The sequence below is a fragment of the Anabrus simplex genome, chromosome 5 (assembly GCF_040414725.1).
Source record: "Anabrus simplex isolate iqAnaSimp1 chromosome 5, ASM4041472v1, whole genome shotgun sequence".
In the NCBI taxonomy this organism is placed as follows: Eukaryota; Metazoa; Arthropoda; class Insecta; order Orthoptera; family Tettigoniidae; genus Anabrus; species Anabrus simplex.
In genome coordinates, this window is record NC_090269.1 from 428,627,047 (window position 1) to 428,651,237 (window position 24,191).

Consider the following 24,191-nt stretch of genomic DNA (forward strand, 5'->3'; position numbering starts at 1 on the left):
AACGCAGTATTATAGAAAGAAACCTGGACTGGGACACAGTGTTGGAGGAGGAGTGGTGGAAAGACCGAAGAAAGTGGAGAGGAACCATATTTGCCCCAACCCGGCTACAGCTGGATAAAGGGAAATGATGATGATGATGATGATGATGACAAGAGAAGAAGCATGGGGAGATATCTGTGAGAGGCAGGACTGACCACAAATATAAAATTAGAAGGAATTTTAGCAGAAGCGATTGGGGTAAATTTTCATTCATTGGGAAGGGTGTGAAGGAGTGGAACAGTTTACCAGGGGTAGTGTTTGATCCTTTTCCAAAATCTGTACAGATATTCAAGAAGAGAATAAACAGCAACAGAGAAAATAAATGAAGTGTTAGAGGGCATTCGACCAGTGCAGGTTATTGTAAATAAAAAAAATGTGTGTGAATAAATTAATTCCATCCCCTGGTCTAAGGAGTTTGGACAGCCAAAGTAGGGGACTGCCTGTAGGGGTGAAGTACAGTGGGGACTTCGAGGGCCCTGGGACCGCTACGGTAGCTGTGAAGGCCCTTCAGGAACTCTGAAAAGTGGTGGCAACAGGGGCTCTGGTTAAGACGCAGCAGGTCGTTATGCTACTTAGTTTTCAGAATGGGTAAAAAAAAAAAAAAAAAAAGTAAATAAATGCAATGTAAAGTTTAATCTTATACCAGTTGTATAGTATCACTTGAAGTAATCCCACATACTGTACAGTAAAACCTTGTTAATTCGAAGTCGTTGGGACTCAAAAATCGGACTTCGAATTACGTGATTTCGAATTAACCGCCAATTCGCAATTCAGAAGCACCAACCCTTGCCGCGTTACGAAATATTCTAAGGCCCGTTACTGCATGCATTTAACCTTGATTCACAGTTTATACCTTTCAAATGCCATGAAAAAAGAACTATTTCCAAAATGTATCCAAAAAGGTGCATTTGCAGTATTCAAATAATGCACTTACATATCTCACTGGCAAATATAACCTCATGCAATGAAAAAAAGAAAAAAACACAATTCAAAGACGAGGAGAAATCTATGCTGGCTCCCATGTGCAAGTGCTTTATTCATTGGAGTACTATACTGTATGCATTTTAGATGCCTTGTATTTACACAGAAAGGTCCCGATGCCCTTAAAATCAAACTTTCCTATGAGTCTATCCTTGTACGATTTCCCGCCATGGCACTTCTCTCGGATTTCAGAAATGTAAACACTTGCCGCGTCACAAAGTATTCTAAGATCCATTAATACATGCAATCACCTCGATTCACAGTTTAAACCTTTCCAATGCCATGTAAAAACTATTTCCGAAATGTATCCAACAAGGTGCATTTACAATGTTCAAATAATGCACTTGGATAAATCACTGACGAACATAACCTCATGCAACGAAAGAAAAAAAATCACACAATTCAAAGACGAGGATAAATTATGCCGGTTCCCCTGTGCAAATGCTTTATTTTTTGGATATCTGTACTGTTTACATTTTTAGATGCTTTGTACTGGGATGGAAAGTGCCCGACGCTCTTAAAACATTGTAGCTTATCGAACTTTTCTATGACGAGGGGATAAAGTTTCTCGCTTCCATGTGCACTGCAATTGCAACGCACTACCCCCATCCCCGACCCTTGTCGATTCCCCGGCTGGCACTTTCTCCTTTAAAACCATAAGACCGTTTGGGCTCGCATTAAAATAAAGCAATGCAGTTTCATCGGCAATGACAGTATTGCTTGGTGTCTACGAATTTATTATATGAGCCATGCTTTTTCGTCAACTGTCGGCATCGCCAGTGTTCGCGCATTCTGTTTTCCCGCAAACTGCCTGTTGCATGATATTACGGCGTTCCTTAAAAGGTTGAACACACAAAAATTCCAATTTCATTCAACTTGGCAATCATGAAGCGCACTGTAGACCCACCTAAGTGAGTGTAAGTGCGGAAAGCTACCCCTCCACGTTCCGGAACACGCGTTCTATTATGACGCGGATAAACTTTGAGTTGAAATTACTCTGTAACATACTATTGTTTTAAAATGTAAAGGCAGTTTCGAATTAAAAGTGTGAACTTCGGTAATGGGGCCGACAATGTACTTCGAATTACGAATTATCCATATTTCGAATTAAACAATTTAAATAACATGCAAAACTGTATCTCATGTTTCCGGGAACGAGAGCTTCTTCGAATTACGTGGGATTTTGAATTAACCGATTTCGAATTATCGAGGTTCTACTGTATATCAGTTGACTATATTTGTAAGTAGTACAGGAGATATAAGTAGAATTTTGTAAACAATATAAATTTATTAAGGATGAGCTGTGTGTTTAATAGAAAAAATTGTTAGCATAAATTGTATAATATTGTATTATAGGAATATTTTCTTCTCTTGTTAATTTAATATTTAGTGCTTGACAATAATGTATTTTAGTGCACCATTTGCCACCGAAGTACACACCTCATTTGCAAATAAAGAAATTTCGATTTGTTTTTGATGATTTTCAAGTCAGTGCAGGTTATATTATTATTGGCAGTACGTCAATATTTGAAGAAATTATTGAAGGCATAAGTGTGAACTGTTGATATTTGTGTAGATTGTTATAAATACTTTGATCACAACACACACACACAAAAGAAACTACCCTAAGAAAACTAAGATAAGCTGTAGGTTCGAAATTCGTGAATAGAACTCAAAAGTGAAGAATTGTGGGAGAAAATGTAAGAACATACCTGTGTGTTTTAGAATATCATGTTGCAGGAATAAATTATCTATCAGAAATTCTTTTCTTAGAGCAATATTTCAACAATTCTCTTTGTTCAAAAAACTTATAATTGTATTTTTCGATAGAAAGCGTGACAATTTTTTAAATTATATCTGACACCTTCATGTAGATTAATCTTTCAGCTTTCTATTGGTGTATAATATGGATTTACTGGGATTAATATGAATTTACAGGCATGATTTTATTTTCATAGTGTATATTGAGGAAAATAACTGCAGCATTTGACATATAAACCTGTAGCAGTTCTAGGGTTAAACCAACTACATCTAACTTTAGTGTATCCATCGCCCTTTTCAGATTGTCTAACCTACCACAACGATTCAAACTTCTAACATTCCACGCTCTGACTCGCAGAATGTCAGTAACCAACTTTCTTGCCTTCAAACCTGCAGGTTAATCACAGGCTGTTTAAAACCAACACCGCACAGAAGTTGTATTCGCTTGCAGGGATAGCCCCACCTGATATTAGACGTGAGGTGGCCGCTAATATCAAGAGACAAAAGGTTTGCAGCATCTCAGCCCATCCCCTTCATGAACATCAGCCATCAACAATTCGACTGAAGTCCAGGAAGAGTTTTCTACAGTCTTCAGCTCCACTTGATTCTGACCCAAAAAAAGGCCAGGGTTAATCTATGGAAACAAAGGTACCCAAATCATCCGGAACATGTTGACATTGAAGAAAAGTTGCCACCTGGTCACGAAAAAAGATGGTGTATATGGAAGTCCTTAAACAAACTGCGCACCGGCGTTGCAAGATCTAAGGACAAACTTATGAAATGGGGCATCATGCATGGTGGCGACTCATTGTGTGAATGTGGAGAGGAACAGACTTCTAGGCATCTCTTGGACTGTTGTCTATGCCCAGATTCATGTACAGGGTTGGAACTGGCCCTGGTGGAAACAATGCCATAAATGTAGCCAAATACTGGACACAACTTGTGTGAATATTGTATACATAGTGTAGATATTTTCACGTAATACTCGATTTCTACTTTTTGATTTTTATGTATGAACTTCCATGTGTTATACTTCATATGCAAATTTTTCGAGTGCTCCATTTATAACTACAGTATATATGACTAATTTTATCATGTATATTTTTCATATTTAGTATCTCTTTCTTGTACATATTGGTACCTCTGACACGAATAAATAATAGTATCCAACTTCCTGATGATTGCAGCCTCTAGTGTAGTCCTCACCTGGAGATCTGAATGGGGGACTATTTTACCTCCGGAATATTTTACCCGGGAGGAAGACATCATTACAACATTCATACAGAGAGAGCTGCATGTCCTCGGGAGTTAGTTACAGCTGTAGTTTCCCGTTGCTTTCAGTCGTGTAGAACACAGCTAAGCCAGATTGAGTATTATTACAAGGCCATATCAGTCAATCATCTAGACTGCCGCCCTTGTAAATTCCGAAAAGCTGCTACCCCCCTTTCGATGAACCATTCGTTAGCCTGTTCTCTCGACTGATACCCACCCGATGTGGTTGCACCTGCGGCTCGGCTATCTGCTTCACTAGGACACACAAGCCCTCCCCACCATGGCAAAGTCACATGATTTACAGGGGAGGGGAATGTGAACAGAAAATAATGTTTAATAATCCACTGGTTTGAAATATAAGGTTTCTACTAAGATTTGTTTTAGAAAGAGTGTGATCTACAATAATAAGTTATTTTTATGGGCCCCAATGCAAATGTTTTTATATTTGTTGTCTTGTATTTTTCATACGTTTCAATGCACTGTTGTTATTTTGTAAGGCTCAGCAAGTTTTCATATTTGTTCACTTGTGTTTTTCACACCTTTCAATAGTCTCCTCTCATCTTTAGAAAGGGTAGATATAGTTTTCACTGTACCCACGGATACACGATGTAAAAAGCCCTCACGTCGGAAAAAACTCTTATCTAGTGTTTCCACATCACTGTTGGATAGTATTCATGTATTCAGTAGTACGTATTCTCGCTTGACACGTTCTTTTCCCTTGTCTCCTGCAGAAACCCTGTAACAAGGTTTTACTGTATTTGCAGTTTTTCTGCCACTACACTAGAAGACAAGAAGACTACCAAGAGAGGTTTACAGTACAGGGAACAGCCATGGTAAAAGGCCAAGAGGAAGAGCACCAAGCAGATTAAGGTTGTCTCCCAGATGCTTTTTTTTTTTTTTTTGCTAGTTGCTTTACGTCGCACCAACACAGATACGTCTTATGGCGACGGTGGAACAGGAAAGGTTTAGGAATGGGAAGGAAGTGGCCGTGGCCTTAACACATTGACGACGGCGTATTGTTTTCCGAGTTTATTCATTAGGAACGAAGTGAAAAATCAGAGATACTTGAACTCTAATGGATATATTACATACTATTACACATCTTAATTACAGCCTATAGGCGTTGGGGTGCACTGTGTGCACTGTGTGCTGAGACCGCCCGGCGGGTCTTATCGTCCACAAGTAACGCACGGGGTTCGCGCGCACTCTGTGACCCACCGGCGACCTCACTGAAATTGGCGTTCTTTATGCAGCATTGTTTGTTTTGATTGAACGTAGTGTTGTGAAGCAACATGTTAAATGTGTGTCTATTCTTATATTTGTACATATTTTTTCTTCATATAAAATGATTTGAGTAATGGAACAAGCATATTGAACAATTTCTTAATTATCCTAGCTCCTATGTACTCCCTGCATGTCCAACTGTATACTAAGTTAGTATGCCTTATGTAGAGACGAACCAAAAAGGACGAAAGCATAATCTGTGAACGGCGTGCGATACGGCTCCAGTATATATAATGTGTCGTGAGACCGCCGGCGAGTCTTGCCGTCCAGAAGTAAAGAGTTGGCGTGACCCGCCAGCGGGTCTCACAGTCGTCAAAGTATTAATTAAGGCACAGCCCCAGCATTTGCGTGGTGTAAAAATGGGAAACCAGGGAAAACGATTTTCAGGGCTGCCGACAGTGAGGTTTGAACACACTATCTTCCAAATGCAGGCTCACAGCCACGCGCCTCTAACCGGACGGCCAACTCGCCCAGTTGAGAACAATATGTATGGGCTCACAATGCTCAGTCATGACCACAACTATTCATCACAGCTATAAAACAAAAATATCATAGTATTTGTAATATTTTGTTTATGACATAGAGTTTTATAACCTACAAAAAGTGGTAAACATGAATGGTAACCAACAGTAAACAAGAGCTGAAGTTACCTGAGGAATAACAATATCGGCCAAATATTTGGCATACATGTATAACTCCTCAGCTTGCTCAAATTGGAGGGTATGCTGATTATGCTGGAGATCATATTTGATACAGTCATAAATGTCGGGGATTTTTGAGATGTCAAATGTCCTATTCTTCGTGCAGAAATCTTTCTCGATCTTGCCCCAGCGACGGCCCATCAATTCCCAAGTCTCTCCATGATACAAGATGGCATCTGAAAAAAGAATGAATGGTGATTAGAATTAAGACACTGCTAAAAGGGATAATCACATAAACGGAACTAGTTTAACACTCCAGTAACCTAATCCATAGATTTTACAAGCTTCCATTCCTTCAAAATTGACCAAGTTCACAATTTCTATTGGCTCGTGCATAAGATTGATAAAACCCCTGCCTGCAATTTCTACAGACTTTGTTATAGGTACATGTTCGTGGTACTATGTATGAACAAGTTCTGTTGCAAGATGACACTTGATAGCGGTTTTTGTAATATTTTTCACGAATCAAGGATGCAGTGCACAGAGCAAAAGAAAGTAATGCATCATCCATGATTGTAGTAGTAAAGATAGCACCAAAAGTTCCAAGAAGACAAATCAGTCAAAATAGTCAATGCAGGAGGCAATACAGATGACTCCAATAGTATAATATGAATAAGGAGATCCTACTACTGTGTCTGAAGGTATTTATTGCAGATAGTATCAGTAAACCTAAATCATTATGTTTTCAATATAACTTGTCAAGTTTAGGTCTGCAATTTGTAGTGGAAATATCGACGAGGAACACATTTTAAAATCAATACTCTAGGGCACAGGGAGGCAATGAGAGAGCCTACTAACGGCCCGAGCGCAATTTCTTCTGGGTGATTTCCGACAAAAAAAGTATAGTGTTACAAAACTGTTGCAAACTTCGGTCTGGGAAGAATTGAAAATAAGGATACTAGCTGGTAGACTAAGCAGTAGGTTCCAAGCTGTCAGCGGAATGATATAGTGGACGAATAAGCTTGAATAGAGATTTTAAAAGTAGGACATATAGTAATATGAAGATAAATTTGGAATTCAAGACAAATTGGGGCAAATATTCATTTATAGGAAGAGGAATTAGGGACTAGAATAAGGGAGATGTTCAATAAATTTCCAACTAGTTTGAAATCGCTTAAGAAACAACGGGAAAAGCAACTGATACAGAATCTGCCACCTGGGCGAGAGCACTAAATGCAGATCACTGGTGATATGATGATGATGATGAATGACAAGGATACAGTCTATGAGATTATGACAGTCTACATCAGCAGCATGTTATCATTTCCATGTACCTGAAAGTGGTGGTCTTACAAAACAACTTTTCTTGGTCACCATGGGAGTTCAGAACATGAAAGTAACTCCAAACATTTTACAAGTCATGAGTTATCATATGCTATTTTCATTCTTAATGTACTATCGTCCAGCTTCTACTGTGAAGTAGTGTCAAAAGAATGCAATAAGACCGGTTGACTCCACTGTTCAATGGTACTTATAGCGCTTGTAGGCTGCAGTCCAACTGTCTTACAGCTCCCAACGTTTCACAACAAACTACGTGCAGCATTTTCTAGTCTGTCCCCCCTCCTCCTCCCCTCTCTCAAGAACCTTCTACAGATCTCTAATCACTTTTAAGACTCAATTTTTAAACTGTATTCATATTTCCAATAAATCTGTGTTATAAGCACAATACATAAATATATACATAACCCGCGTCATTCCATCTATATGATGGGTCGGCAAATGAAGCCCCTCCACCAACTTCTTGTCTTTGTACTTTTCTCCTTCTTCAATGCTGTCCCAGTCCCCTCCTCACGAATGTCGTTTTTCACCATGTCTGTATATCGCATTCTTGGCCGCCCTCTTGGTCTTGAATATTTTAACTGCAGATCATACATTTTTCTGGGTATGTGATCAGGATCCACCCTTCACATGTGACCATACCATTTGAGTCTATGTAGAGTCATGTTATCCTACATTCTGCCAACCTGAGCCACGTCCCTGATGTTCTCATTACGAATTTTATCTCTTGTTTTGCCAACCATCGCTCGGACGAATCTCATTTCGGCTGCCTGAATCCTTGCTTCATCCTTTTTACTCATGGTCCAGGTCTCACTCCCATATGTCAAAACTGGCATGTAATAAGTCAGATAAATTGCTCGCTTGCATTTCAATGGTACTCTTGGGTTCCATATTAGGCCTCGGACAACTCTACAGAATGTTCCTCCAGCTTGAATCCTGCTGGTAAGTTCCTCTTCAATGGAGCCTGTTGCTGACATCATGCTTCCTAGATATTTGAATTTGTTGGACATCTTGAGTTGTTTACCCTCTATTTCAATGTAACCTACAGCACAATGACTGGTCAAAATGGGAAGAGACAGCAACAAGGACAACCTCAAACAAGTGAACATTATGTTTTCTTGATCTATGTCTGAATTTTTTCTTCTTTTTTCATTTTTGTAATGTTACCATTTGAATGGGTGCTCGCAAAAACAAAATGAGAATAGTTACTTGTAACATACCACTTAGTCGAGCAGCTCGTCTCCTTTCTCCCAAGTCTTCCCAGTTCAAACTTTGCAACATTTTTGCAACGCTACTCTTTTGTCGGAAATCGCCCAGAACAAATCGAGCTGCTTTTCTCTGGATTTTTCCCAGTTCTCGAATCAAGTAATCCTGGTGAGGGTCCCATACACTGGAACCATACTCTAGTTGGGGTTTCACCAGAGACAAATATGCTCTCTCCTTTACATTCTTACTACAACCCCTAAATACCCTCATAACCATGTGCAGAGATCTGTATCCTTTATTTACAATCCCATTTATGTGATTACCCCAATGAAGATCTTCCCTTATATTAACACCTAGGTACTTACAATGATCCCCAAAAGGAATTTTCACCCTATCAATGCAGTAATTAAAACTGAGAGGACTTTTCCTATTTGTGAAACTCACAACCTGACATTTAACCCTGCTGTCCATCTCACAACACTATCGAGGTCACGTTGCAGTTGCTCACAATCTTGTAACTTATTTATTACTCTATACCGAATAACATCATCTGCATCAGATAAAGCTTCACCTACTCTAATTCTAGGAACAGAGCCACCATCACTTGCTAGTACTGAGCTGCCACAAATGTACAATGGTACAAGGCCAATAAAGCTAGAAAAGCTTAAGGACTTGCTTGAGCTGCTTGAATATGTCCCTCCAAGATATCACCAGTATTACAGAGAACTGACAGTGGGCAATGGCTATGAAGTGGCTGAGGAATCCTCCTCCTATGCGTTAGAATATATCCCATATGACTGATTATTGTCCAATCAGGGAAAATTATGTCATATCCCAAAATAAGTCTGCAGCATATTTATATCTAGTTTACTGTATATAAAACACCTCTTTTTTTTGTATTGTATGTTGCAAAGTTTGGGCTGGGAAGACTTAGGAGAAAGGAGACGAGCTGCTCAACTAAGTGGTATGTAATCACTATTGTCAATATGGACCAAAAATGAGATTAATGACTTGTAATAAGTGGTATGTTCCAAGCTGTCAGTGGAGAGATGGCGTGGGAGGACATCAGTAGACGAATAAGTTTGAATGGTGTCTTTAAAAGTAGGAAAGATTACAATATGAAGATAAAGTTGGATTTCAAGAGGATAAATTGGGGCAATATTCGTTTATAGAAAGGGGAGTTAGGGATTGGAATAACTCGCCAAGGGAGATTTTCAATAATTTTCCAATTTCTTTGCCATAATTTAAGAAAAGGCTAGGAAAACAACAGATAAGAAATCTGCCACCTGGGCAACTGCCCTAAATGCAGATCAGTAGTGAGTGATTGATCATAAAGTAAAATTTGATTGTGAATCTAAGGTAAAGTATTAATTATAGCTAGGTCACACAAAAGTCAGTTTTTTCAGTTTTTGTATTCCTATTTTCCAAGCACCTTTCATTCTTAATACAGTTCTATGAAATGCTATTGATAATTTAAAGGTACTACATTGAGATAAAATATGAAAAAAATATTTTTATGGTATAGTTTTCTATTGACATTTGCAAAAGTTGATTTATCTCTGTTCTGACAAAATGTTGATTAGCCCGTTTTTGCAAGCACTCATTTTCATATTTGTAACACTATGGCGTCTTTCTTATATATTTTACTGAGAGCAGGCCTTTGAAATGTAGATGTATGGTGAAACATCGATTCTCCCTTTTTTTGAGGACCCATGGAAAACAAAGTATAATACGGGAAAATGGAAAATCTAGGAATGAATTGAAACAATGAACAACTTGAAAAAACATCATAATTTGATTAAATATGTATAATTATAATCAATGATGGGCTAAATATTTTACACAATTATAATTATGCCAAGATCCATGGGTATGTCGTAGTCGTCCTTTCATAACATACTGTTTGTTGAAAAATGATTGATCGAGGATTTAGCATTGATAGGACCAACATTTCTGGACAGTTGATGCGGAAAATCGAGTCTTTGAAGAATGGATAATGATGGATTTTTAACATGATTTAATTAAGATGTTTGCAGGTCCACATAATTTGAACAAATAATCTATTTTCATTTAATATCCCATAGCTAGACCTCATCAGCGACCAGGAGGTACAGTACTCCATAGTGCTAGGAAATAATGGGAAGTCTTAACGCAGAAAAACAGCCTATTTCAGTCACAAATACAATACTGTACTGAGCCCTCGGGGAAGCCTGTTAACCCCTAGAGGGTGCATCCCCAGGTGGCAGATAGCGGGACCCTACAATTCAGTAGGGCTGGTTGAAGTACCGAATACAACCCGCGGACCAACAGGCAGCCCAGTTCCTGGGGGCTTTAAAATACTGGGACACCCTCTCTCCAGGGGTCACAAATGTGGACAGGGTATGGGTGTGAAGACCCCCCCCAACAGCATCAGTGGTGGAGAAAGTAGACTTCGGTATGGCATCGGTGGCAGAAGAGGGAAACTTGTAGCGTCTGTACTCCAGTGGAGTGGCCTAGAATAACACCTGGCAGTGGGTATAAAATGCCTTTGGGAGTGGCGACCCTATCGTTATAATAGCCCATATATGGTATGGTACTAGGAAATGAACCTTGGAAAAGGTTAGGGCTGCTTAAAGCGACGTGCAGTTCTCAGGGTACTGGGGGAACTGTGAGAAATGAGCGACCAGTAACCAACGTTAAGATAGCAATAGTAAATCTTATGACCCTGACAGGAAAGGCAGAGGAAGTAGTAGATTTCATGGAGACGGAGAAGGGCTGAGTGAAGTGAAATGGAAAGGTAACGGAAGGAAGAAATTGAGGAAAGGATGCACATTATACTGGAGTGGTGGCCAAGAGGCAATAAACGGAGTGGGACTAATCATTTTGTAGCAACTGGAGGAGTATGCTGAAGTGGTAGAATGTGTGAGCGACAGAATAATGAAGATTAGACTAAAGATGAGGATATTGAAGGATCCTTGGAGAAAGTAGAGAGAGAAATTTCAGGTGTGGAAGTGGTTATTATGGAAGATCTGAATGCACAGGTCGGAAACGAGAGACAAGGAAAGGAAGAAGTCACTGGACCCTATCGATATGGCAAGAAGAATCGTGAAGGAGAGGAACTAGTGGACTTCTGTGAAAGGAATGTACTTATAGTGGGGAATACACGGTTTTGAAAGAGAAACAGCAGGAAAATTATGAGATATGGGTGGGGTGACAGAAGAACAAAATCAGCAATTGACTACTGCTTGGTAGAAAGGACAAATCGCAGGAAGTTGATGGATGTGACAGCTTTACCAGGAGAAGCATTTGATGGGGACCATAGAGTTGTGGTGGCAAAGTTACGTTTGAGAAAAATGGAAAAACTAAAAGATCAGAGAAAGCAAAATAAAAGTATGGAAAATGAAAGACAAAAATGTACAGGAAGATTTTTCAGGAGATTGAAGCAACAAATCTCAATTACTGAAGTGGAAAATGTAGAAGAGGAGTGGGCCAATTTTAAAAAGGCATTTGTTACTGCATAAGAGAGTGCTTGTGGTAGGACATCTACAAGAGTGAAAGAAAAGGAGACACAGTGGTGGAATGAAGAAGTGAGGAAAGTGGTGAAGGAAAAGAAGACAGCCTGGCGAGAATGGAACCTAGATCAAACAAAAGAAAACAAAAGGAATTATCTCAAGAGCAAATGGAAATGTAAGAAGGTGGTAGGAGAAGAAAAGAAGAGGAGTTGGGAAGAATTTACACAAAAAATGGAAGTGGATGTAAGTGGCAGTAAAAAGATGCTGAATGGACTTATAAGAAGTAAGAGGACAGATAGTTACCACAAAGCTAGTAAAAAAGGAACATGGGGAACTGTTAACACACGCAGAAGAGATAAAGAGAAGAGGGAAGGAGTATTTTGATAAGTTATTGAATGTGAACAACTGTACAGGGGAGATAGAAGCAATACAGTATGAAGACTCAACAACAGAGGATGATATAACAATGCGGAAGGTGGAGTTAGAGTAGAAAAGATGAAGATGGGAAAAGCAACAGGGATGGATGAATCAGTGTGGAAATGATAAAAGCTGCTGGACCTGCTGGTATCCAATGGTTGTACCGACTACTAAAGTGTATGTGAAAACACAAATGTGTACCAGAAGACTGGAAAAAAAAATATACCAGAGTTTAAGAAAGGGGACAAGAAAGTTTGTGATAATTATAGAGGAATCACACTTATATTGCAGGTAGTTAAAATATTGGAAAGGATATTAGAAAGGAAAGTGAGAAGAAAGATTGAAGGAGAGTTGCAAGAGGAACAATATGGCTGAATGGAAAATCTACAGTGGACCCAATCTTTAGCATGAGACAGCTGATAGAAAAGTAATAGGAATAAGGAAAAGATCTGGTCAATGACTTTCATAGATATAGAAAAGGCATATGACAGTGCTCCCAGAGATATGGGAAACCATGGTTAAAAAGAGACTCAGAAGAGAAATGTTTTCTTTTTTTTTGCTATTCGCTTTATGTCGCACCGACACAGATAGGTCTTATGGCGACGATAGGACAGGAAAGGGCTAGGAGTGGGAAGGAAGCGACCGTGGCCTTAATTAAGGTACAGCCCCAGCATTTTCCTGGTGTGAAAATGGGAAACCATGGAAAACCATCTTCAGGGCTGCCGATAGTGGGGTTCGAACCTACTATCTCCCGATTACTGGATACTGGCCGCACTTAAGCGACTGCAGCTATTGAGCTCGGGAAGAGAAATGTTAGAAATGGTGCAAGCAATGTACAACAACTGTGTTAGCAGAGTACTGACCCCAATTGGAAAGACAGAATGGTTTAGGAATAAGACTGGACTCAGACGGGGAATGTGCTGTTACCCGTTTCGTTTATTATGGTCATGGACGAAATTGTAAAAGAAACAAAGGAAGCCTATGGAGATGAAGATACTGCTATTTGCAGATGAGGTTGTGATCTGGGGGAAGAACAGCAAAGAAGTGAAACAACAACTAGATATACTGAACAAAAAAAATTGAGAAGTATGGCGTGAAAATCAATACAGAGAATAGCAAGATTATGGTGATGTTGAGAGGGGAAAGGCAAGGTAAGGGCACTGTGAAAATTGGAAGTCAAGAGTCTGAAAATTGTGGACAGTTTTAAATACCTAGGAAGTGAATTAATGCAAAATGCTAGGGTGGACTTGGAGATTAGCAGGAGTGTACAGCAGAGTAATACATTCTACCAAAGAAGTACCAAGGAAAAGTAAAGAGATAATGTACAAAATGCATGTATTATGTACCCATACTGACTTATGCAGCTGAGACTTGGACTTTTGACTAGTGGGCAAGAGAATAGAATTCAAGTCAGTGAGATGAAATCCCTAAGAAGTATGACAGGAAAGGTAAGGAAAGACAGAGTGAGAAATGAAGACGTTAGGAAGGAAGTTGGGATAGGAAAGCTAAATGACAGAGTTGAGAAGAATAAACTAAGTTGGTGTGGATATGTATAGAGGATGGAGGAGAACAGAATAGATGCTGGAGGCAAAGTGCGAGGGCAAGAGAGCAAGAGGAAGACCTAGAACAAGGTGGATTGAATCAGCGAAGAGCGGCATAAGAAGACTAAATTTAAACTGGAACAAGATCGTGGAAGAGGAATGGTGGAAGGAAAGAGGAAGATGGAGAAGTATCTTAAATACCCCGACCCGGCAGGAGCTGGATAAGGGGACATGATGATGATGACTGCAAAACTGATAATAGAAGTCCACATAGAAGGGAAAGATTATCCTTGGTACAGAATCTCTGTCAGCAGTTCAACATCCATGATCCAGTAATTTGGGGAAGGTGAGGATATAGCACCATCTATTTTTTGTATCCTGACACCATTCAATGAAGGACTTGAGTTTGATCAAGGCACTCATAACTGGAACATCAACATACTTTGTAGCGAGGAACCATATATTGCAGCAAGTTTTCTCCATTCCCTTGTATCTCGCCCAATGACATCTTCCCACAAGAAGCTCACGTCTAGATATCGAGCAATTCTTTGTCACTATACGATTTCAGAGCAACCTCTCTGTCATTTGGTGGAATCCATCTTATTGCTATCTTCGGAATTTTGTTGTCTACCATGTGCAGAATGAGTGTTAAGTGCAGTAATCTCTTTGTTGGTGATAGGACCTCTGTTGTAAGACATCAAGCTGTTTATTGATGTTTGCTGATCCTTGGCAGCGGGAATGACAGTGGAGGTAAACATATTTAGATCTTCAGTGATATGGATAGTGAAGAGACAAGCTCTTTTTCTTTCCCCAGAAAACAGCAGTCATCTTTCAATTTATGGTACCTAACCTCCACATCTGCATCTGCATTCTGGGCAATAACACTACCCAGATCCAGTCACTGAAACCTAAGTAGGATTTGGTGTACAGGGGCATAGGGTTCATATGCATGATCTCAGACTTCTCAGCATTTATCCTGAAGCCCACTTTATTTGCTTCGATTGCTTGTAGTCTTCTTCAATCACAGTGATGTTGTCAGCAAAATGTAAATGTGCAAGGTGGCTTTGCTCGGCATATGTTGTAGTTGAGGACCACAAGGAATTATATTAATGATCCTGATGGAATTTTGAATGATGTCTGTTGTAAATTTTACCAACAGATCCTGAAAGTCCTGATCTCCTTCTTTTCATCCTATTCAGGTTATGATGGACACAGACAACCTTCTCGTATCATGTAGAGGGAATATCTGCATACTTAAGACTTCCGAGTTTGTTACGTGACTCACCATATTCTCTGCATCTGATCAAAAACTTTTTCACATTTACAATTATTTTTTATATTAATTCATTATTTCTTACTCTATTCATTCTTGTCACTAGGCAGATATTAGTTGTATATATGTATTTTACACTATCATACTCCCTGATAGAATATGCTACGATATTGTATCCACCAGCTGATTTCCACATTACTTAATAAATACTTGATATTTACTACCTTAAGATCACTATTATAAACAGTACGAGTGATGGTATGTTTTCCCAAGTTACTTTATCCTACGTTCAACATTTTAATTTGCATTAGCTCCTTCATCAACTTTTCTTGTACAGTAGAAGTTTGTTAAAGCAGGAATTCATAAGAGCGAAAAATTTATTCACTACAGCGAATTGTCGTTATATTCAATTTTGTGTAAAATTTGGGAAAACCCCCATACACATTAAAATTGGTATGAAACGGTGATCAGTTTGTTCAAAACTTGCATTTTCGCGGATGATATCCACACTATGGCTTACTAGTTCGTTACTTTTTGAAATCTGATACTACATGAAATTGTGCGTTTGATTTTATCCAAGACAACCCTAAATGCAATACAACTCCCACTTTTCCTTAAAAAAAAATTAAATCAGGCTTAAAAAGTACTTTGTAAAATCATATGAATGCCTTTGTTGTACAGTACGCATTTTTAGACTACCTTTGTCTTCACACCAACGCAGAACATTGGCTTTAGTTATGCTGTATTTTGTTCCGGCTGCACAACTATTCTTTATTTCCGCGGGTTTAATAAACATTAACTAAAAATTGGCATTATAATATCAAGGAGAACTCGCTGGAAATTTGCCGGCAATATCTATTCCATGCATTTCTACAGTACGATGATCCATCAGGAAAATATTCTTGCTGTCTATAAAACTTACTTTTACTCAGTGTCAGCTACAACCGGCCTCTACACGTACATCTCGCTTGCCGGGTTTGGCCTACTTCAGCAGCTAGCGATGTATAGGCCCAATTGCGGATGTTGAAGGTTAACAAACGAGTTTACTGCACCATGGTATGGCCATTCCGCCCTTGCGTTTTTCATGCACATACCTCACATTTCATCTTTGACTTCTTTATAGCGTCCTTGTTGCGAGCTACTGAGTGCATTTTTGTACAGTACGCATATTTTAGCTATCTTTGCCTTCACACCAATGCCAAATATTGCCTTTAGTTAGGCCTTTGCTGTATTTTCTTGCGGCTACACCATTTTTTTTTTAAATTTTTTTTTTCTTTTTTTCTATTCGCTTTACTTCGCACCGACACAGATATGTCTTACGGCGACGATGGGATACGAAAGGCCTAGGAAGTGAAAAGAAGCGGCCGTGGCCTTAGTTAAGGTACAGCCCCGGCATTTGCCTGGTGTGAAAATGGGAAACCATGGAAAACCATATTCAGGGCTGCCGACAGTTGGGCTCGAACCCACTATCTCCCGATTACCGGATACTGGCCGCAATTAAGCGACTGAAGCTATCGAGCTCAAGGCTACACAATTACTCTATATTTCAGAGTGTTTAATAACTATTAACTGAAAATTAGTATCATAATATCTGCGATAACCCATTGAAAATTTGCCGGCAGTACCTGTTCCGCGTATGTTTCCAATACGGCGATCCATCACATAAATATTCTTGCTGTCTATAAAACTTAATTTTACTATGTGTCAGGTACAGTAGACGCATTATAACTCTGCACTGAGTCGTGGCTTTTCTAAGAATTCGAAGGCTCGCATGTTTTGATGCCATTCCTGCAGATTTGAGAAACGTTTTTGTAGAGGCTAATAGAACGACATTCTCTCTTCACTATTTCCCAAGATCCAGTGACGTTACACAGAGGCATTCTACAACCTGTTGCTGTGGCTGTATAATGTATAATGTATAATAAAGAGGCGGTCATTTATTGTCAACGAGTTTTGTGTATGCGCGCGCAGGGGTGAAAAGAAGCAGCATGGTAACCGCGGTAGTTGCCAGTGGTGTTCATTACCGTTAGGTCGCGAATGCAAGACGATCCTTAATTTTTCACGCGAGATTCTGAGAAAAAAAAGTCACCTTGGATTCGGAGAAATACGGTATCACTCCAGAGGCTTCTGTGGCAAACATTTCAGTTTTCTTCTTCATATAGTGTCAGCTAACCTAATCGTATATGTATCAGGAAAACATTTCAATTGCACGTAGAGAAATGATAACCTCCTTGCAAAAAATGTACATAGGAATAGCCTTTCCGAAATTGAACTAGACGCGGGAAAATATACACTATCCTCTGAAATCAGTGATGTACTCTGCCATATCTTGAGGTATATCACATTCTTACTTAATTTCTGTATATAACATTAAAATTAAGAGATCATTTACTACAGCCTTTATTTTTAATGAGTTAACAACTGCTATAGGCTATGTTATTTGCGCAATTATTACAAAAAGATGTTCTATTGCATTTCAAATTTTCTTTATGGAAGAGCAGTCGACGGGTATTACTAATCGACTCCGCATCGCCCTCGACTGTCGACAAGAGAGCTTGCTAGTGGACATAGCGAGGAAACGACAATGAGGGGAACGATCGCACGCAACATAATTGCTGGGGTGCATACATATCGGTAACGGAAATATCGCGTGTGTTTAATCGCTCGTAATAACGGATTCATCAGTGAGAGGGCGCTCGCTGTAACCGAAGAATATTACACAGTTTAATATAGGAATTTTAAAGGGGGCAGACCAAAATTGTCGTTATAACAGGGTTCACATTACATGCTGTACTCACTATAGTGGACTTCTACTGTATCATAAAATCTGAACATAATATGGACTTCCTAAATGCAATTATGTCAACAATCTCGACTCTAATGGACACAGAGCCAGTCACATTTGTTGAACACTCATTTCTGCTGCAGACCGAGTACAAATTTCATTTCAAAATTTCCATTTCTCTGTAACCTCCCATAATGCAGCAACATTAAAATTTCTCTCTTGAATCCCTCTCCCAATAAGGCATTATTACTCAAACACTCATCATCAGTTTGTGCAATGTGTGTCTGAGTCACTCATGGCAAATACTAACTTGTCACGTACAGACATTGTATAAAAAATGTTAATCAATGAATATTTTAATGCAATACTGAAATGAGAATGGCAACAGAATCCATAAGGCTGTTTTCTGAAATGACTGTCATGATACAATTGAATAACAAATGTCTATGGGCATACAATACAAAAGATAAAGTTGTATATTTAGTATATAAATGAGAGAACATTAATTTGACTAAAAGGCAATTTTAAAGGGATTTGTTTTTGTCAGGAGAACTTATGCAGTATCATTTATAGCATCCCTTTCATAAACAAAGCTTTCACAGCACACTAAGAGGATTTCATCACTTAAATGGTAAATGTAATGAAAAATCATTCCTTGTCTCGAGGTGGTGCGACATTTATTCACACACATCTCCAATGGAAGTGAGCTGCACGCACCGTTATAACAACATACCAGTCCTCCTGCCAAATTACATTTCTGGCCTCTAAGGACATCAGCAAACAGCACTAACCGTTACAGTGAACTTAAATGCAAGTTATGGAAAGCAATAAACAAGTGCAAATCAAGTCATACACAGAAAGACAGGATGATCAAACGGAACATGTAATAAGGACAAATACAAAGAGGGGGAAATAGAAAGGACAAGGACGATCTCCACATCTTCATATATTGCCGTGGCTCTGTTCTCGTCCATCCCAGTTCTTTTCAGCACCCAACAAGCTTGTTTCTGTTTCATCAGAAAGGTGGGCTTCAACTATCATTGAGGAGCCATCCCGATAGATGTTCAGTTTCGATATAGGACATGTGGGTTAATTAAAACAAAGCCAGATAACACAGAAAAAGGGAAGAGACATAAAAAGATAATATAGGTGGTAAAAGAGTAGGAGGAATGCAAGATAAAAGGAAAAAGAAGGAACCCAAGTTGAGATATCAAGATGGCCCCTCAGGGGTGTTGATGGCGCCCTTCTGATGAAGCTGGGAAGCATGAATGAGCGTGTCGGGGATGAGAAGAAGCGAGACCGAAGAGGAAAGAGCCAGTCTATTTGAAGACGGCAGTGTATGAAGATGTTTAGACTGCCCTTGTCTTTTTGTGATTCTTTCCATTTCTCCCTCTTCCTGCACTGACCTATCATAGTTTATATCCTATCTTTATATATAGGACTTGAAGTGGTAAATGACATAAATCTGTAAGAGTGGAGGAGGAGGAGGAAGAAGAGAGTAATTTTGTTAAACATTTGCTTGCATTCTTTGAATTTTTCTCGTCATGCTTTTTTGGTCTGGCTTTAATGATTAAAATTATATCAGTTGATAACTTTATCTACCTTTAGTTTTAGGATCGTCCTTCTTAATCCGCACAATGTTCATGAGTTTCTGGATCAGATCTTGTACATGCTCACAACATTTCACTGGATTTTTCACGTAATCCATGGCACTTGCAATGCTGATGGAATGAGTAGGATTGATCTTTTCTCGATCTTCAGCAGTAAAATCATGATCCTGTTGCATCAATTCATGAAGTCGAGACTTCACCCTGGAGACAATGAACAGAAAAGAAAATATCCATTACTAAGAAAAGCAATTTAAATACCTACGTAAACAAGGAGGAAAATGAGAGTCCACACGAGCAAAAACTCATACAAACCAGGTTCTTATAATTCAACATTTATATTAACAATCAACCTATGCCAAAAAGCACACAAAGTTTTATTTATGTGGATGATCTTGCTCTCTCTTCTCAGAGTGAGACCTTTGAACAAGCGGAATTAAATGTGAATGCCGCTCTGGAAGAGTCAGACTGTTACTGTACCGAAGGTACACCTGTTGGTCGAGAGGAGCAATAGCACTCGTGTAAAATTTGCAATTAGGGAGCTTCCAGGTCAGGTTGTTAATTGGTTATTAGTTGATTATTCTGATTTTCCTAGTAGTGTTACCCACGCTCACGAGCTAGATTTTGTACCTGATTTGTTATTTGCTTAGCAAAGTGTAAAGTTTAAAATTTGAAAAGAAACAAAAGATATAAGGAAGAAATATAGCTCCAAATTTATTTTAAATTAATCTTCTGACTTTTCTACATCCACCCATTCATGCCTGCACCTTCTTTCACCTCTCTGCTCCACATAAACATGGTAAGAATCAGTTGAAACCAAGTCCCAGTAGAACTCAAGTGTGCGCATTCCATGTCAGGAATAGACAGGCTCTCAGGAAGCTTCAACTACATTGGAGAGGAGTACAACTGTTTTCAACCTAAATATCTTGGGCTCACTATTGGTCATACATTGAGTTTTAGGCAGCTGTGTCTGAACGTAAAACAAAAGGTATCTGCAAGAAATAACATATTTTTTAATGCAAAATTACTGGAACATCCTGAAGTGCAGCAGCAAAAACAGTTAAAACTACAGCTTTATCCCTGTGTTGTGCTGCAGGTGAATATGCCAGTGTGGTGTGGATAATTCTACTCAAGCAAAATAAGTAGATATCACTCTTAATGAGTCATGTGGACTTATTACTGGATGCCTGAAACCTACACAGAGGGATAAACTCTACTATTTGGCTGAAAATGCCCCTCTAGAGATCAGGTATGAAACAACTGCATATAGAGGAAAGCATAAGGTTACTACCTGAAATAAACATCCATTATATGGTCATTATCCTCCTTTTTCAAGTTTCTTGAGAGCAACTGATAATATTGGTCAACAGAAATCTTCCTGGTTATCTATGTGGAAGATGAGATCTGAACACCATTGTATGACACCATCAGAAAATTTAGCTGCCGGTTTCACTGAAGAATGGCCTGTGTGGAAAACTCTGAATAGGCTCACAGCAGGGGCCACAAGGTCAAAAGATAATTTGCAGAAATGGGGTTACACCACATCATCAACCTTTTGCTAGTGCAGAGTTCAACCAACTATGGAGCACTTACACCACTGCTACATATGGGGCTAAAGTTATTTAGATTGTCATCTTTGTCTTATCTCCTCTGTCTTAATTGTACATAAGTATTATTATGTATTATATATACTGTATAATGTGATGCTTTTGACAAGAATAAATAATAATCATTAATTCTCTGCTCCAGGTAGCCAGGTGCAGGTATTTACAACCAGTTCATCCTGTCTATCCACAGCTGCTGATCTAATGTTTGGAAAGAATCGCCGAGAGTATTTAACTTATGATTATGTTTAATGTCAAAATTGACAGACAAGAGAGGAAGCCACCTGCTGCCAAAAAAAAAACCCAACTGAAATGTAGTTTTCATAAAATAGAGCTTCAAAAGCAAATTTTGTGCTAAATAATTGACATCACACACATGCTCTATTATAAGATTGACTCACGTGCTCAGTTGGAGGTTAGCTGTACTCATGAATACTTTGTGGTCAGTTGTATAGAATAACAAATTTAATAATGAAAAAGAAGATTTGATTAACTGATCTTACTTTTACTCATAATTTTACTCCCAAACTCTTAAATTATGCCTCTTATTTCTCATATCACAGATCCGTACTACACAGAGTTATTACTCACATTCCAAGTGTACCCTGTTTTATTGAACATAATTTATTATCCATATAGTATTTGTTTTTATTTCTAATAAGTAAGAGTATGAAACCCTCTAAACCCTGTGGCTGTTAGAATAGTGACAGCCAATTATTTTGCTTCTGTCTCACTGCATGGCATAACAACATCGTTGGCAAACACAAACGCATCTGTAGCCCGACTGTTCCTTTTCACTGCTTTCATAGCCTCATCCATTATAATAATAATGAAGAGAAGTGGTGATAGACAACTTCCCAGTTTGACTCTGCTCTTTGTTCAACACAACTTGTCCTGCCTCCTTGAATTTGCACACACCTCTTAGTTTCTTGATTTACCGGGCGAGTGCGCAGCTGTGAGCTTGCATCCAGGAGATAGTCAGTTCAAACCCCACTGTCGGCAGCCCTGAAGATGGTATTCCGTGGTTTCCCATTTTTACACCAGGCAAGTGCTTAACGTTTCGAAGGAAAATTCAAAATTCTTAACCAATTTTTTTTGAGTTTCGTACCATAAAACAAAAAATATTAGACTAACAGTTTCGTATAATGCAACCAAAATTTTGTGCCTTATCTTCACCCAAAAATTTAGTTTAATGAAAAAAAACACATAAATTTTCAAAATGTCATAAAATTTCCAAAAATGTTATAATCTTGAAATTGTGTTCACCAAGTTGAAGTATTTCATTCATAGAATGTTGTGAACTAGGATCTTCTAATTATCAAAAACAGAAAGGGAGCTAGGCATAATTTTTGACTAAAGTTTAAAAATAATTAATCACCCGTGTTAAAATGGCTATAAAAATAATAATAACAATAACAATATTCACAATATTAAGAAATTACTAGTTTACAACATTCCCACATTCATTAGCTTTAATTTAATCTATCATTGATTTTTCTATTTCAATTTTAAGGATATTTAAATTTATTTGAAATGTGGGAAGGTGTGCAAAAAACTACATTCAACAAAAACAGCACTGAAGTTTTAGGACTAAGTTGTGAACATAACCCACTTATTTGGGCACCTAGAAACTTGCCTGCTCCATAGGTTGGACTCTCTTTTAGAAGTTTCTTGTCTTCTTTTAGTTTTCTTCTGCCTCTCAAGTACCGCCTCCTCTGCTTTTGTTCTTTGATTTGCACCTTTGTGTAACCATACTGCATCAGCTTCAAGCACACCAGATGATGTGTACTTGCCAGGAGCAATTCCCATCCTCTTCAGTATTTCTATTTCCACTCCGTTCTCCCAGTTGAAATGGCAAACAGCATCTATCACTCCTAATTTTAAGGTATCAAGCCCCACATTTATGTCTCCTTAGGACACCTTCTTCATACCATGGCAATGACATTATTTTGAGTTAATGCATGCAAGGACTTAGCATTTCTGGGTCAGTGAGTCGCTCATATATAGGCTTCACTACTTGAAGAATGCCAAAGGACAGGCCTGGTTTGAATTAAAATTATTAAAATAATTTAATTATCGATGAGCGCTCCTGTCAGTTGCGGAATTCATAATCACAGTTGCTGAAAAACAATGCAAGGGACATTCCCCAACCAAATCTCAGAATTCCTAGGTTTTTACAAAAACTTTATTTCAACTGAAGCAACTAGGGCAAGCTAATGCAGACAATAAACGTGTAAAGCACTCTATGTCAATAATGATATTGTAAATGTCACTAATACTATCAGATTCAATATTTACAGACGAAAGTTTGGACTGAGAAGCACTAGCAAATGATTCCCTTACATTAGGCCTACCTTCTGTCTCACTATTTATACTGACAGCACAAGTAACATTCACCTTGCTATGTCTGTTTCCATGGAATTTTCTCTTTTTCTTTGCTCTACATCGGCTTTTAGAACCCATTTTATATACACTCTCAGAGAAACAAACTCTTTGGTCACAATGTGAAAGACCACTTGCCCACAAGGATGCAAACATATTTTTTATATCCATTGCCTACCAATGGAATAAAAGTCTTTGAAATATACAAGTATTGACATATGTTAGTCAGAACTATGAACTATGTACTCACCAAAAAGGTGAATTTGAATAAGAAAATCTGACAAGATGTTTACATGTAAGCAGGACACTGCAGCCACGCCCCTTATCACGCGCGCATATGGCTATTTAAATCTTATTTTCGGATACTTACAGTTGGAATATATGTATGAATTATATCTCATTTTGAAGTAGAGACTTCAAGCTTTCATTTCCAGCGAAAAACTGAAAATGGCCTTTTTGGGCCAAAAAGGCGATTTCGAACGTTAATACATACCTTAGGCCATGGCCGCTTCCTTCCCACTCCTAGCCCTTTCATATCCTATCATTGCCATAAGACCAACTGCGTCGGT

The 24,191-nt window shown here is 38.6% G+C and overlaps 1 protein-coding gene across 11 annotated transcripts in view; it reads right to left on the bottom strand.

The window, feature by feature from the left end:
- Nucleotides 1-24,191, bottom strand: part of l(1)G0196 (inositol hexakisphosphate and diphosphoinositol-pentakisphosphate kinase) — a 543,939-nt gene that overhangs the window by 110,887 nt on the left and 408,861 nt on the right. For all 11 annotated transcript variants that reach the window (XM_067147825.2, XM_067147823.2, XM_067147820.2 and 8 more), the window contains 2 exons: nucleotides 19,632-19,840; nucleotides 5,988-6,214 (listed from right to left, as the gene is read on the bottom strand). In XM_067147825.2, coding sequence (XP_067003926.1) covers nucleotides 5,988-6,214; nucleotides 19,632-19,840 — 436 coding nt within the window. The remainder of the gene's footprint in view (nucleotides 1-5,987; nucleotides 6,215-19,631; nucleotides 19,841-24,191) is intronic.